Source organism: Mus musculus, chromosome 14, assembly GCF_000001635.26.
Source record: "Mus musculus strain C57BL/6J chromosome 14, GRCm38.p6 C57BL/6J".
Taxonomy (NCBI): Eukaryota; Metazoa; Chordata; class Mammalia; order Rodentia; family Muridae; genus Mus; species Mus musculus.
In genome coordinates this window covers 78,990,273-79,005,939 of record NC_000080.6, presented here as the reverse complement: position 1 = coordinate 79,005,939, position 15,667 = coordinate 78,990,273, and the positions used below count along the sequence as shown (strand labels likewise).

Genomic DNA, 15,667 nt, shown 5'->3' with positions numbered 1-15,667 from the left:
CAGACTGGGAGGTACGTGTAGCCTCTGCTTAGGGGACAGAGATGGCCACCTAGCAGAATGGAGGCCCAGAGGAGCAAGCCAATGGAGAGAACACACATTCTAGGCATTTCTAAAGAAGAGGCATTTTAATGGGTGCTAAAACTAAAGACAGCGCCAAGCTAAGCATGAGCAGAGCCCAGGGGCTTCAGCAGAGGCTGAGGAAGAGAGGCTGGCAAGGCAGCGGAGTCACAGAACCAGCTGCACAGTAAGCATGTTCTCCATCTACTCACGAAGGCAAAGGGTTCCTCAAACAGTGAATAGCAAGAAGTCTGGAAATCCACTGCGAAGGATCACTCCATGGACAAGATGGGAGACTCATCTATTCATTGCTCTATCAGATACCTGCTAAATACCTACTGTTGTGCAAGCAAAGATCCCGAGTCAACAGATGCAGAGAATGAAACAAACGAAACCCAAGGGGGAAACAGGCAACAGAATGTGCCTAAAGCATGTCTATCACACCTAAGATCATTACCCCAATGCGAGTCTTGAGGCAAGAGGGGAAGACAGAAATAAAATGGCAAGGAAAATGCCTCTGACTCACATTGACTTGGAAAAGAATGATTGGGAATGTGACATCTTAGCAAATCTAATGGGGGCAAGGGAACAGTCCTAAAGCCATCGAAGAGAGGAAAATACAGAGGAAGATGCTCCAAGCCTAGCACTAGTTAGAATGTCCAAGAGCAGGGAAGACTGCCTGCTAGCTCCATTTCATATGTCAGAAGATGCTCTGAACACTGAGTGGGAAGAAAAGCCATCAACAGTCCCTTCTGGCTGTGACCCCCTAAAGCTTTGACGCACAGCCTGTAAGACATGCCCAATGATGGCATGACTATTATGACATAGCCAGCTGTGTTGTAACTGGACTTAACACAGGGGAACTCAGACCTGGTATCGTATTGCAGGCCAGTAACTCAGGCTATGAAGTTCATAGTCCCTACTACTACTGTTTTGTTAGGAGCACATAGTGTCAACCTGGCTTCCAAATATTCTTATATTCATAGACTAGTGGAAACCTCACCTTAATCACGGAAATCTCTCCCTCCCTCCCTCCCTCCCACCCTCCCTCCCTCCCTCCCTCCCTCCCGCCCACCCGCCCAGCCAAAGCTCAGGGAATACTGTAGAAGAGAAGACAGTAAGATTCCAAGAGGCAGAAATAGATGAAGTCTGCCTCAAAACAACATCCTCTGGGTGTGAAGGGCCACTGCATTCTGGAAGTCACAGAAGCTGTGGCTGTCAGCAAAACTCCACAAGATCAAGCCAAGCAACACTTCAGCATAAAGGGGAGGGACTCATGAAGAGCCATCCCAGCTGAGGAGCTGTTGGCAACTGACAGCCACTTGAGAGAGATTAAGTCTTCTCTTTAGGGTTCTGCATACTTTGGTCCTTCTTAGAAGGGGAAATGAAACACCCATGGAAGGAGTTACAGAGACAAAGTGTGAAGCAGAGACTGAAGGAAAGACCATGCAGAGACTGCCCCACCTGGGGATCCATCTCATATACAGTCACCAAACCCAGACACCATTGTGGATGCCAACAATTACTTGCTGACAGGAGCCTGATATAGCTGTCTCCTAAGAGGCTTTGCCAGGGCCTGACAAATATAGAAGTGGAAGCTCACAGCCATCCACTGGACTGAGCACAGGGTCCCCAATAAAGGAGCTAGAAAAAGGACTGAACGAGCTGAAGGGCTTTCCAGTCCCATAGGAGAAACAACAATATGAACCAACCAGTACCCCCAGAGCTCCCAGGGACTAAACCACCAACCAAAGAGTACACATGGTGGGACTCATGGCTTCAGCTGCATATGTAGCAGAGGATGGCCTAGTTGGTCATCAATGGGAGGAGAGGTCCTTAGTCCTGTGAAGGCTCTATGCGCCTGTGTAGGGAAATGCCAGAGCCAGGAAGAGGGAGTGGGTGGATTGATGAGCAGGGGGAGGGGACAGGCAACAAGGGGTTTTCCCTTGGGGAAACCAGGAAAGGGGGAGGGGAAACCAGGAAAGGGGATAACATTTGAAACATAAATAAAGAAAATATCTTTAAAAAAGGAAAAAAAAAGAAGTCTTCTCTTCAATGGTGGAGCCTGTGGTAGGTTGCCCATGCCCCAGTGGGTGGCGCCCTAAAGCCATGTGCATGTGGGCAGCATTAACTGGACACAGTGGGTTATAGAGGGGAGAGGGAGAGGAGGAAAACATTACAGTGATAATGACATGAAGTTGGGATGGGGACTGAGCTACAGGGAGAAGAGGAGAAGGCAGTGGGGGGGTTATAATCTAAATACACTGTACTCAGATAAGAAATAACCTAAGAATAAATTTTAAAACTGAGCAACAGCAAAGAAAATAACAAAGCTGGAAAGACTAATGGGGAAAAATGAGGTGAGGTCCCAGAGGTAATTAGCAAGAAAACTGTGGTAACTGGATCTTCTCTCTCTCTCTCTCTCTCTCTCTCTCTCTCTCTCTCTCTCTCTCTCTCTCTCTCTCTCTCTCTCTCTCACTGCTGGAGCTTAGGAATGTGACTTTTTAAGGCAAAGATGTCTTTGGAGATGAGATTAAGAATTTTTTTTTTTTCCATTTTTTATTAGGTATTTAGCTCATTTACATTTCCAATGCTATACCAAAAGTCCCCCTTACCCACCCACCCCCACTCCCCTACCCATCTACTCCCCCCCTTTGGCCCTGGCGTTCCCCTGTACCGGGGCACACAAAGTCTGCGTGTCCAATGGGCCTCTCTTTCCAGTGATGGCCGACTAGGCCATCTTTTGATACATATGCAGCTAGAGTCAAGAGCTCAGGGGTACTGGTTAGTTCATAATGTTGTTCCACCTATAGGGTTGAAGATCCCTTTAGCTCCTTGGGTACTTTCTCTAGCTCCTCCATTGGGAGCCCTGTGATCCATCCATTAGCTGACTGTGAGCATCCACTTCTGTGTTTGCTAGGCCCCGGCATAGTCTCACAAGAGACAGCTACATCTGGGTCCTTTCGATAAAATCTTGCTAGTATATGCAATGGTGTCAGCGTTTGGATGCTGATTATGGGGTGGATCCCTGGATATGGCAGTCTCTACATGGTCCATCCTTTCATCTCAGCTCCAAACTTTGTTTCTGTAACTCCTTCCATGGGTGTTTTGTTCCCACTTCTAAGGAGGGGCATAGTGTCCACACTTCAGTCCTCATTTTTCTTGAGTTTCATGTGTTTAGGAAATTGTATCTTATATCGTGGGTATCCTAGGTTTTGGGCTAGTATCCACTTATCAGTGAGTACATATTGTGTGAGTTCCTTTGTGATTGTGTTACCTCACTCAGGATGATGCTCTCCAGGTCCATCCATTTGGCTAGGAATTTCATAAATTCATTCTTTTTAATAGCTGAGTAGTACTCCATTGTGTAGATGTACCACATTTTCTGTATCCATTCCTCTGTTGAGGGGCATCTGGGTTCTTTCCAGTTTCTGGCTATTATAAATAAGGCTGCTATGAACATAGTGGAGCATGTGTCCTTCTTACCAGTTGGGGCTTCTTCTGGATATATGCCCAGGAGAGGTATTGCTGGATCCTCCGGTAGTACTATGTCCAATTTTCTGAGGAACCGCCAGACTGATTTCCAGAGTGGTTGTACAAGCCTGCAATCCCACCAACAATGGAGGAGTGTTCCTCTTTCTCCACATCCTCGCCAGCATCTGCTGTCACCTGAATTTTTGATCTTAGCCATTCTCACTGGTGTGAGGTGGAATCTCAGGGTTGTTTTGATTTGCATTTCCCTGATGATTAAGGATGTTGAACATTTTTTCAGGTGCTTCTCTGCCATTCGGTATTCCTCAGGTGAGAATTCTTTGTTCAGTTCTGAGCCCCATTTTTTAAGGGGGTTATTTGATTTTCTGAGGTCCACCTTCTTGAGTTCTTTATATATGTTGGATATTAGTCCCCTATCTGATTTAGGATAGGTAAAGATCCTTTCCCAGTCTGTTGGTGGTCTTTTTGTCTTATAGACAGTGTCTTTTGCCTTGCAGAAACTTTGGAGTTTCATTAGGTCCCATTTGTCAATTCTCGATCTTACAGCACAAGCCATTGCTGTTCTGTTCAGGAATTTTTCCCCTGTGCCCATATCTTCAAGGCTTTTCCCCACTTTCTCCTCTATAAGTTTCAGTGTCTCTGGTTTTATGTGAAGTTCCTTGATCCACTTAGATTTGACCTTAGTACAAGGAGATAAGTATGGATCGATTCGCATTCTTCTACATGATAACAACCAGTTGTGCCAGCACCAATTGTTGAAAATGCTGTCTTTCTTCCACTGGATGGTTTTGGCTCCCTTGTCGAAGATCAAGTGACCATAGGTGTGTGGGTTCATTTCTGGGTCTTCAATTCTATTCCATTGGTCCACTTGTCTGTCTCTATACCAGTACCATGCAGTTTTTATCACAATTGCTCTGTAGTAAAGCTTTAGGTCAGGCATGGTGATTCCACCAGAGGTTCTTTTATCCTTGAGAAGAGTTTTTGCTATCCTCGGTTTTTTGTTATTCCAGATGAATTTGCAAATTGCTCCTTCTAATTCGTTGAAGAATTGAGTTGGAATTTTAATGGGGATTGCATTGAATCTGTAGATTGCTTTTGGCAAGATAGCCATTTTTACAATGTTGGTCCTGCCAATCCATGAGCATGGGAGATCTTTCCATCTTCTGAGATCTTCTTTAATTTCTTTCTTCAGGGACTTGAAGTTTTTATCATACAGATCTTTCACTTCCTTCGTTAGAGTCACGCCGAGATATTTTATATTATTTGTGGCTATTGAGAAGGGTGTTGTTTCCCTAATTTCTTTCTCAGCCTGTTTATTCTTTGTGTAGAGAAAGGCCATTGACTTGTTTGAGTTAATTTTATATCCAGCTACTTCACCGAAGCTGTTTATCAGGTTTAGGAGTTCTCTGTTGGAATTTTTAGGGTCACTTATATATACTATCATATCATCTGCAAAAAGTGATATTTTGACTTCCTCTTTTCCAATTTGTATCCCCTTGATCTCCTTTTGTTGTCGAATTGCTCTGGCTAATACTTCAAGTACTATGTTGAAAAGGTAGGGAGAAAGTGGGCAGCCTTGTCTAGTCCCTGATTTTAGTGGGATTGCTTCCAGCTTCTCTCCATTTACTTTGATGTTGGCTACTGGTTTGCTGTAGATTGCTTTTATCATGTTTAGGTATTGGCCTTGAATTCCTGATCTTTCCAGAACTTTTATCATGAATGGGTGTTGGATCTTGTCAAATGCTTTTTCTGCATCTAACGAGATGATCATGTGGTTTTTGTCTTTGAGTTTGTTTATATAATGGATTACATTGATGGATTTTCGTATATTAAACCATCCCTGCATCCCTGGAATAAAACCTACTTGGTCAGGATGGATGATTGCTTTAATGTGTTCTTGGATTCGGTTAGCGAGAATTTTATTAAGGATTTTTGCATCGATGTTCATAAGAGAAATTGGTCTGAAGTTCTCTATCTTTGTTGGATCTTTCTGTGGTTTAGGTATCAGAGTAATAGTGGCTTCATAAAATGAGTTGGGTAGAATACCTTCTACTTCTATCTTGTGAAAAAGTTTGTGCAGAACTGGAGTTAGATCTTCTTTGAAGGTCTGATAGAACTCTGCACTAAACCCGTCTGGTCCTGGGCTTTTTTTGGCTGGGAGACTATTAATAACTGCTTCTATTTCTTTAGGGGATATGGGACTGTTTAGAAGGTCAACTTGATCCTGATTCAACTTTGGTACCTGGTATCTGTCCAGAAATTTGTCCATTTCGTCCAGGTTTTCCAGTTTTGTTGAGTATAGCCTTTTGTAGAAGGATCTGATGGTGTTTTGGATTTCTTCAGGATCTGTTGTTATGTCTCCCTTTTCATTTCTGATTTTGTTAATTAGGATTTTGTCCCTGTGCCCTTTAGTGAGTCTAGCTAAGGGTTTATCTATCTTGTTGATTTTCTCAAAGAACCAACTCCTCGTTTGGTTAATTCTTTGAATAGTTCTTCTTGTTTCCACTTGGTTGATTTCACCCCTGAGTTTGATTATTTCCTGCCGTCTACTCCTCTTGGGTGAATTTGCTTCCTTTTTTTCTAGAGCTTTTAGATGTGTTGTCAAGCTGCTAGTATGTGCTCTCTCCCGTTTTTTCTTGAAGGCACTCATAGCTATGAGTTTCCCTCTTAGAAATGCTTTCATTGTGTCCCAAAGGTTTGGGTACGTTGTGGCTTCATTTTCATTAAACTCTAAAAAGTCTTTAATTTCTTTCTTTATTCCTTCCTTGACCAAGGTATCATTGAGAAGAGTGTTGTTCAGTTTCCATGTGAATGTTGGCTTTCTGTTATTTATTTTGTTATTGAAGATCAGCCTTAGTGCATGGTGATCTGATAGGATACATGGGACAATTTCAATATTTTTGAATCTGTTGAGGCCTGATTTGTGACCTATTATGTGGTCAATTTTGGAGAAGGTACCATGAGGTGCTGAGAAGAAGGTATATCCTTTTGTTTTAGGATAAAATGTTCTGTAGATATCTGTCAGATCCATTTGTTTCATCACTTCTGTTAGTTTCAGTGTGTCCCTGTTTAGTTTCTGTTTCCATAATCTGTCCATTGGTGAAAGTGGTGTGTTGAAGTCTCCCACTATTATTGTGTGAGGCGCAATGTGTGCTTTGAGCTTTACTAAAGTTTCTTTAGTGAATGTGGCTGCTCTTGTATTTGGAGCATAGATATTCAGAATTGAGAGTTCCTCTTGGAGGATTTTACCTTTGATGAGAATGAAGTGTCCCTCCTTGTCTTTTTTGATGACTTTGGGTTGGAAGTCAATCTTATCAGATATTAGGATGGCTACTCCTGCTTGTTTCTTCATACCATTTGCTTGGAAAATTGTTTTCCAGCCTTTCATTCTGAGGTAGTGTCTATCTTTTTCTCTGAGATGAGTTTCCTGTAAGCAGCAAAATGTTGGGTCTTGTTTGTGTAGCCAGTTTGTTAGTCTATGTCTTTTTATTGGCGAGTTGAGACCATTGATGTTAAGAGATATTAAGGAAAGGTAATTGTTGCTTCCTGTTATTTTAGTTGTTAAAGGTGGCATTCTGTTCTTGTGGCTGTCTTCTTTTAGGTTTGTTGAGGGATTACCTTCTTGTTTTTTCTAGGGCGTTGTTCCCGTTCTTGTATTGGTTTTTTTCTGTTATTATCCTTTGAAGGGCTGGATTCGTGGAGAGATAATGCGTGAATTTGGTTTTGTCGTGGAATACTTTGGTTTCTCCCTCTATGATAATTGAGAGTTTGGCTGGGTATAGTAGCCTGGGCTGCAGTTTGTGTTCTCTTAGTGTCTGTATAACATCTGTCCAGGCTCTTCTGGCTTTCATAGTCTCTGGTGAAAAATCTGGTGTAATTCTGATAGGCTTGCCTTTATATGTTACTTGACCTTTTTCCCTTACTGCTTTTAGTATTCTATCTTTATTTAGTGCATTTGATGTTCTGATTATTATGTGTCGGGAGGAATTTCTTTTCTGGTCCAGTCTATTTGGAGTTCTGTAGGCTTCTTGTATGTTCATATGCATCTCATTCTTTAGATTTGGGAAGTTTTCTTCAATAATTTTGTTGAAGATGTTTGCTGGACCTTTGAGTTGAAAATCTTCATTCTCATCCACTCCTATTATCCGTACGTTTGGTCTTCTTATTGTGTCCTGGATTTCCTGGATATTTTGAGTTAGGATCTTTTTGCATTTTCCATTTTCTTTGATTGTTGTGCCGATGTTCTCTATGGAATCTTCTGCACCTGAGATTCTCTCTTCCATCTCTTGTATTCTGTTGCTGATGCTCAAATCTATGGTTCCAGATTTCTTTCCTAGGGTTTCTATCTCTAGTGTTGCCTCGCTTTGAGTTTTCTTTATTGTGTCTACTTCCCTTTTTAGGTCTAGTATGGTTTTGTTCATTTCCATCACCTGTTTGTATGTTTTTTCCTCTTTTTCTGTAAGGACTTCTACCTGTTTGATTGTGTTTTCCTGTTTTTCTTTAAGGACTTGTAACTCTTTAGCAGTGTTCTCCTGTATTTCTTTAAGTGATTTATTAAAGTCCTTCTTGATGTCCTCTACCATCATCATGAGATATGCTTTTAAATCTAGGTCTAGGTTCTCAGGTGTGTTGGGGTTCCCTGGACTGGGCGAAGTGGGTGTGCTGGGTTCTGGTGATGGTGAGTGGTCTTGGTTCCTGTTAGTAAGATTCCTCCGTTTACCTTTCGCCATCTGGTAATCTCTGGAGTTAGTAGTTATAGTTGACTCTGTTTAGAGATTGTTCTTCTGGTGATTCTGTTACCGTCTGTCAGCAGACCTGGGAGACAGATTCTCTCCTCTGAGTTTCAGTGCTCAGAGCACTCTCTGCTGGCAAGCTCTCTTACAGGGAAGGTGCGCAGATATCTTGTATTTGGACCTCCTCCTGTTCAGACTAATTTCCTAAGTTCGGCGGGTCTCGGACCAAGATGGCGACCGCTGCTGCTGTGGCCCAGGCCGCCTCCCCAGCCGGACGGGCACCTGTCCTCCGGTCCGGACGGTGGCCGGCTGTCCCCGGCCCACAAAGGGTGCTGCCTCAGCGCCTCTGTGCTTCCGCCTGTTCCAGAAGCTGTCAGGTTCTCTGGCGCACCCTCTCACCTGTTCAGACTAATTCCCTAAGTTCGGCGGGTCCCGGACCAAGATGGCGACCGCCGCTGCTGTGGCCCAGGTCGCCTCCCCAGCCGGGCGGGCACCTGTCCTCTGGTCCGGAAGGTGGCCGGCTGTCCCCGGCCCACACAGGGTGCTGCCTCAGCGCCTCTGTGCTTCTGCCTGTTCCAGAAGCTGTCAGGTTCTCTGGCGCACCCTCTCACCTGTTCAGACTAACCTCCCAAGTTCGGCGGGTCCCGGACCAAGATGGCGACCGCTGCTGCCGAGATTAAGAATTTTTTAAAAGGACATTATCTTGGATTAATTTGGTGCTTCCCCAAATGCATCTCTCTGTAAGAAGGCAGAAGAAAACTCAAGCAGATACAGCAGAGCTGATGGGAATACAGAAGGAGGCTTGGACAATGAGACCACAGATGGAGGAATGCTGGTAGCAGTCTCCCAGTGAGAAGGAACTAAGAGGGAGTTCTCCCAGGTGTGCAGCTTTGTTGACACTTCCACTGTGATTGATTTCAAAATCTTTTGTCCAGACCAAAAATTTCTTTATCAAGGCACAATTTGTTAAAATAGCAATGGTAATTTGTTAAGCTTTTGCAGAAAACTAGCAGAGATCCGGGCTTCAGATAGTTACTAGTGAAGGGTCAATAAAGAGGAAGTAATATTCCAGGACAAACTTTGTGAAAGTCTGAGACAAGGACAGTTGCTGACTACAGATTACAGCAGATTAACCTCAAAGTCACTGGAGAGACCTGCTTTCAGAATAAGCGACTGTATCAGAAAGGCACAGGTCAGGGGATATCAAGGCTTCAAATTTAGGCAGTTCAGCAGATTAAAACAGGAACATGAACAGAGTTAAAGATAGTTATTTAAGAGATAGTTATATATGTTGAATTTATAATAAACCTAAAGTATCCAGTTCAACAAGGAAACTACTATTTATTAAGCAACTACTAAGCAAAATTTAAAAACATATGCATTTATGTTTAATCACTACACTTGTCTTATAAGATCCTTGCCCCATTTTACAGATAAAAACAAAGACAGAATTATTGCCCTTGTGTGAGCAAGATGGCTCAGTGGTTAAAGGTGCCTGCTACCAAGCCTGACAACCCGGAGAGTGGTCCCTGGAACCCACATGGTGGGTGGAGAGAAATCACTCCTATCAGTTGTCTCTGACCCCTATATGCACATGCATACAACTAACTGCTTTTTTATAAAGAATAATTGTCTTTTTCCTGAAATAGAAATATGAGCAGTCTGTCAGTGAAGAAAAATTAGAAGGTAAAGATGAAGGCCTAGGCAACAGAGGGTGCCCCTCAGCAGACAGGATGGAGGGATAGTGTAGAGCCACAGGACCTCACTGATGCCTCTGAAGCTACGCCATCCTCCATGGCTGAGTGAGGAAGGGCCACAGCGCTCAAGGCAGTGGTACCAGGGCTGCACTATGCACAGGGACAAGAGCAGTGGTACCAGGGCTGCACTATGCACAGGGACAAGAGCAGTGGTACCAGGCTGCACTATGCACAGGGACAAGAGCAGTGGTACCAGGCTGCACTATACACAGGGACAAGAGCAGTGGTACCAGGGCTGTAATATGCACAGGGACAAGAGCAGTGGTACCAGGGCTGTACTATGCACAGGGACAGGAGCAGTGGTACCAAGGCTGTACTATGCACAGGGACAGGAGCAGTGGTACTAGGGCTGCACTATGCACAGGGACAAGAGCAGTGGTACTAGGGCTGCACTATGCACAGGGACAAGAGCAGTGGTACCAGGGCTGTACTATGCACAGGGACAGGAGCAGTGGTACCAGGGCTACACTATGCACAGGGACAAGAGCAGTGGTACCAGGGCTGTACTATGCACAGGGACAGGAGCAGTGGTACCAGGGCTGTACTATGCACAGGGACAGGAGCAGTGGTACTAGGGCTGCACTATGCACAGGGACAAGAGCAGTGGTACCAGGGCTGTACTATGCACAGGGACAGGAGCAGTGGTACCAGGGCTGCACTATTCACAGGGACAGGAGCAGCAGCTGAAGACTGAGCAGGCCAGCAACAGCAAAGGTGCAGGAACAACCCAGACTTACTGTGGGATCCTGGGTCTCCCTGAGTTTGTGAGTGACTGACAGCAATTTCTCCAGTGCTTCCTGAGGTACATTTGGAACCTATTTTATGAGGGAAGTAAGGAAAAGCAGGAAGAAATGAGGATATTCAGCAAATAATGCCAGGAGAGTGTTTTTAGATAGTCTCTGAGTACTGGGTCCACGTTGAAGTCATGAAGTTACCACTTCATTGTCTCAGCAAACACCTGAGGCCTGGCATTCTTTGAAACAGCCAGGCAAATAAGACCAAGCCACCCTCTCTGTATGCAGCCAATCACAGACAGGAAGCTGGCATCTAGCATGCCCGTGAACACCAGCTCCTGATTTGTAAGCTTCCATGTGATTCTTCAGAGCCACGTAAGGCATTGTCTTACTGAGATCAAACTTGCACAGTAGAATAGTAATTCATACAAGTCATTTAATTTTGGTGTATTTTAATGCACATATTATATGCCGACATCCAGTTACTAGGTGGCCCAAAAGGATTCCTGGGTACAAAATGAACATTCAAGATCTGTCTCTGAGACTTTTGAAGCACACAGTTGCTGGGTATGGTGCCTAGAGCAGGCCTCACTCTTACCGTCTCCTTTATCACTTGGATTTCTTCACTTTTCACAAGAGGCTTCATGTGATGGAAAAAGAACATAGTTAAAAATTCTGGTCCCAGCCACTGCTGTGTTGTGCTTCCAACAATTGGGGGCTCTGCCAACGCAATGATTCTGAAGGAAGGGTGGATAGGAAAAATGGACCTAAAGGAAAGAAGAAAAAAACAAAACAAAACATAACTGTCCATAATAGAAACTGGGACATGGAACTCAGCAATAAAACTCTCATTCTATTAATAATGCCAATGTTGTTATCCATCCAAAGAATGGACTTTGGGAAAAAACCCCTAAGATTCCAAGAGTAAGAGACTGGAATAAGTACTGCTAAGTGTACAGTATGCCCTCATGAACCTCCAGCCCTCCCACAGTGACTACTCCAAAGTCCCTTGACATGCAGCCACATCAAGCTTACATTCATTACATAGATCCTCCTTGTTTATATGGTCACTTAAAGCCTTTTCAAAATCCGCTTCTTAAGGAGCCCACTCTGTATGAATCAGAGAAACTAGCAGTCATCATTTGGGGTCGGGAAATATTTTAAAATATAGTTATTTAACTCAGGCATATGGGGTCACGTTAAATTTATAATTAGGTCAGCAAGAGAGTATTTAGTAGTTAAAGAGGTAAAGAAAGCTGAAGGTATTTGTCATTGATACAAACATTTAAAATTTTTAAAACTGATTTAACAAATCTGTCCTAGGAAGTCTGTGGAAGCATGCCAACGTCCACGGACACCGAGGAGGGAGGGCAATACTTCTCCCAGGCAGGAGGGAGGGCGATACTTCTCCTGGGCAGGCAAGTACTGAGTGTCTGGAGGAGCCAGGAAATAAGGTCCCCCATACTATGGTGCAGCCAGGTGGGTGGTACTGTTGGGGTTCTGTTTTTAATCAATCCTACTAAGACTAACCAGGCACAAAACATTTTTTAGAGGGTAATATAGTTCTTGCTGAGAGAAAATAGCTAAAAGCCCAGGTGCTTGCTAAGGGTTTGCAGAAAACAAAACTACAGCTATGAAGCTGGCATTGTACCACTGGCAACTGCGGAACCCAAGACTTACAGGACAGGAGGCTGGAGTATCGGCAGGGGGATGTGTGTGAAATCAGAAGAACTCTGAAAGGGGAGAAAGTGGCAACTAGACAGTGCACAGCTCTAAGTCCTGATGCCATGTCATTATTTGTAAGGTGGGAGAAAAGCAACTTTGGAAATTACCATCCTAAAGATGTAAGACTGAGTGAATTCCTAGAAGTTCATAGATATTTCACGTCACTAAACTTTTAAAAAAGAAGACATACGTGTGTGTGTGTGTGTGTGTGTGTGTGTGTGTATGAGTGTCTGTATGTTCTAGAAGAGTCTGGAATGATGTATCAAAAGAAGTTGTTCTGGGAAAGCAAAGAAGGAATACAGCACAGACTGGGCCCTCAGGTCCCCAGGAGTCTCTCAGAGGGGTTGGGTATTCAGACCACAGCAGACACTGCACGTGGGATCCTTAGAAAAGGCAGGTACCACAGTTCTCCTCAGGGAATGACTTCCTGGGGTTCAATTACAGATGCCAGATTCACTCCTGATCCTTCTGACTCCTGGCTGGGGCTGGGCAGAAGGTAGGGCATAGAGCACAGTTTGGCTGCAGACAATTAAAGCTGCAGATACAGTTTCTCACTTAAGATGAGGAGGGACAGCAAATTAGGAATAAAAGTTAAAAATCCATCAGACAAGCCAAAGGGAACGCCTAGTGAGTATTCTCAAACCAAGGGGCAGAAGGCAGAGCACAGCTAAGCTGCACAGTTAGCAGAAGAGCAACTGAGCCCAGGGGAGCTGGGGGTTGAGTGTAGATATGGGGGATGGACCTTGCCTGGAACATACACTGTCCACAGCTAGCTTTTTAACTATTGATTCTCACAAGCACTGGAGGGAGGAGCTGGCAACCTAACGGAGACCAATCCAAGGTACACGCTGATGATAAAAACAGCCCACCAAACCACTGAATAACAGGATGAGAAGGACCTTTGAGTCTTCTAGGGTCTCCGTCAAGGCTTCCTAGTACACAAATAGTTATACAGAGAGTCATTTCCTGATCCTAAGTTTCCTAAGTCTGCAAATTAGAGAGTAGAAATCTGTCAGTGTGAATCGGCAGCCCTTGGGGTAATCCCAAGGCTGAAGGACTGAAGCAGTACTTCTTCACTATAAGTACATAAACAGAGACTATAAGTATATAAAACCGAGGTTAGGTCTAACTTTGTTAAAATTTAACAATGATAACAAAAACAAGGACAATTCAAGCTGTGGCTTTTCCTTCAGATGAATCATCTCCTAAGGATTAAAGATGTTAGTAGCTAAAAATGTATTTTTTAACTATTTGAAGACTATTGGGGTTCAATATGTTTGTGGGTACAAGTTAAGTTTGAGAATGTAAAATCTTTTCTAATATACGTCCTTATAAAATGGTGGCACATGCGTTGATCACAGCAATCTGGAGACAGAGGCAGGCAGATCTCTGCTGTTCAAGGCCAGTCTGTTATACAAAGTCAGTTCCAGGATAGCCAGGGCTACAGAGAGAAGCCCTGTCTCAAAAACCAAAAATAATCATAGTCAAAATAAAACGGAATGGGATGAACATAAACCATTACAACATGAATAATTTCAAAGGAGCTGAGTAGAAAAGCTAGCAAAACGGAGTGCACACTGTGCTGTGTGATTCTGACTATACACAAACAAAACAAGCTATACCTAAGGACCGGAAGAGGACGGTGAGGATAGGCGGGCACCTTCACAAGGGTATAAAGGTGTTTCAAGAAATGTTAATCTGCTCATTGTCTTGGTTGTGGTAATGAATTCAGAAGCATATACAAAAATGATCAAATGGGATAGGATAAAAGTGCAGTGCCACAGATGAACTACACCTAAACAAAGCTCTTCCTAACGAAGCAGGATGTCAATAAGCCCCAGTCCTTTGAAGGGAATTGTACTACCTCTTGGTGGAAAATGTATTTAAGTAACTTGAAAGACTGATACTGAAGGTTTCTATAACGATGTAGATTGTGGGCTACAACAGGAGTTTAAAACTGGCGTCCTATGGCATAATACCAATGCTCCTATCAAAACCAACAAGTTACCCAGATGTGAGCACAGGCCACAGTTCCGTTCTCTGCACACAAGGACTGCACGGCATGGAGACGTTCCTAATGCATTCCATACAGGAGCTGAGCACTGATTGAAACAAGGAAATCAATAACAGGTAAGCAAGTGGGGGCTGCTGCATCTAATCACCATGATCAAAAGACCAAGGACAGTTAGTGGTAAGGGATAAGAACTAGAAATATTCTCCTGCTGAAAAGCTAGTCTCAACCTGCTCTTGAATGAATCTACGCAAGAAGCTGTATTCCCTGGATCAACAGACAAACAGAATGCACAATAAAAAGTAATTACACCTCACTGCTCCTTGACCGTAAAAATGGTTAGGATTAGTTTCAAAAATCAGAATTTCCTTAAGGCTTGTGGTTAGGAAGCAAACACATAAAATCTGGGACCTCCCTCAAATTTGTTGATTTCTTTTATGAACAAATTGTTTAAAAATATGCTGCAGCTTCTAGGAGGGTCAGAGAGAATGTTCATACTGTGCCCACTTCTAACACAGTAAGGATAAAGGACCGCCTGCAGAATACACTCTAATAAGAACTGTAAATATTATTATGATTCATCAGTAATTAATAAAGACTGAGAGATTGTGAACTATTTTCAACATTCAATAACAGCCAATAAAAACAAAATATTAACTAAAAATAAAAACTAGTAGGGCATGTCTACGTACACCCAGGTCTAGGCTGCAAATCTGAACTGCTTCTCTGCATCAGGTTCCAGCAAGAGCAGACACTGGAGTTTCTACTCCTGCTTTCCAACAAGTTTTTTGGAAAGGGACTTCATTAAAGAAGCACTTCATTAAAGGAAGTAGTTCTATTTTGGTCCATACTTCCTGCAGAGCTGTAGGTGTGGTTGGTATATGGGTCCATCACTGTGATCATGCACTCTCAGTTTGACAATAGAAGAAAAGTTTAACATTTCTAAAGGTGGTTAAGCATATGACTGCCTAAGGAAAATGTAAAACCCCAAATCTGGACATGACCAAGGATATGGCCCTTGGAAGAACTAGTAAACAATGAAGGAATTAAATATTATTTTGAAACTGAGTTCATGCCATAAAGTTGGAAGGGTTGGGAGCCCACAGCCATCACTGTTAATTCTGGGACCCTATGCTGCTATCAAGGAATCATTTTATT

General features: G+C 43.4%; 1 protein-coding gene across 5 annotated transcripts in view; it reads right to left on the bottom strand.

The window, feature by feature from the left end:
- Vwa8 (von Willebrand factor A domain containing 8) overlaps positions 1-15,667 on the bottom strand; it is a 353,253-nt gene that overhangs the window by 196,371 nt on the left and 141,215 nt on the right. For all 5 annotated transcript variants that reach the window (XR_003950844.1, XM_011245038.3, NM_027906.1 and 2 more), the window contains 2 exons: positions 11,372-11,540; positions 10,777-10,854 (listed from right to left, as the gene is read on the bottom strand). Coding sequence is in view for 4 of the 5 variants with exons in the window: in XM_011245038.3 (XP_011243340.1) it covers positions 10,777-10,854; positions 11,372-11,540 (247 nt within the window). In the remaining variant the exon portion in view is untranslated. The remainder of the gene's footprint in view (positions 1-10,776; positions 10,855-11,371; positions 11,541-15,667) is intronic.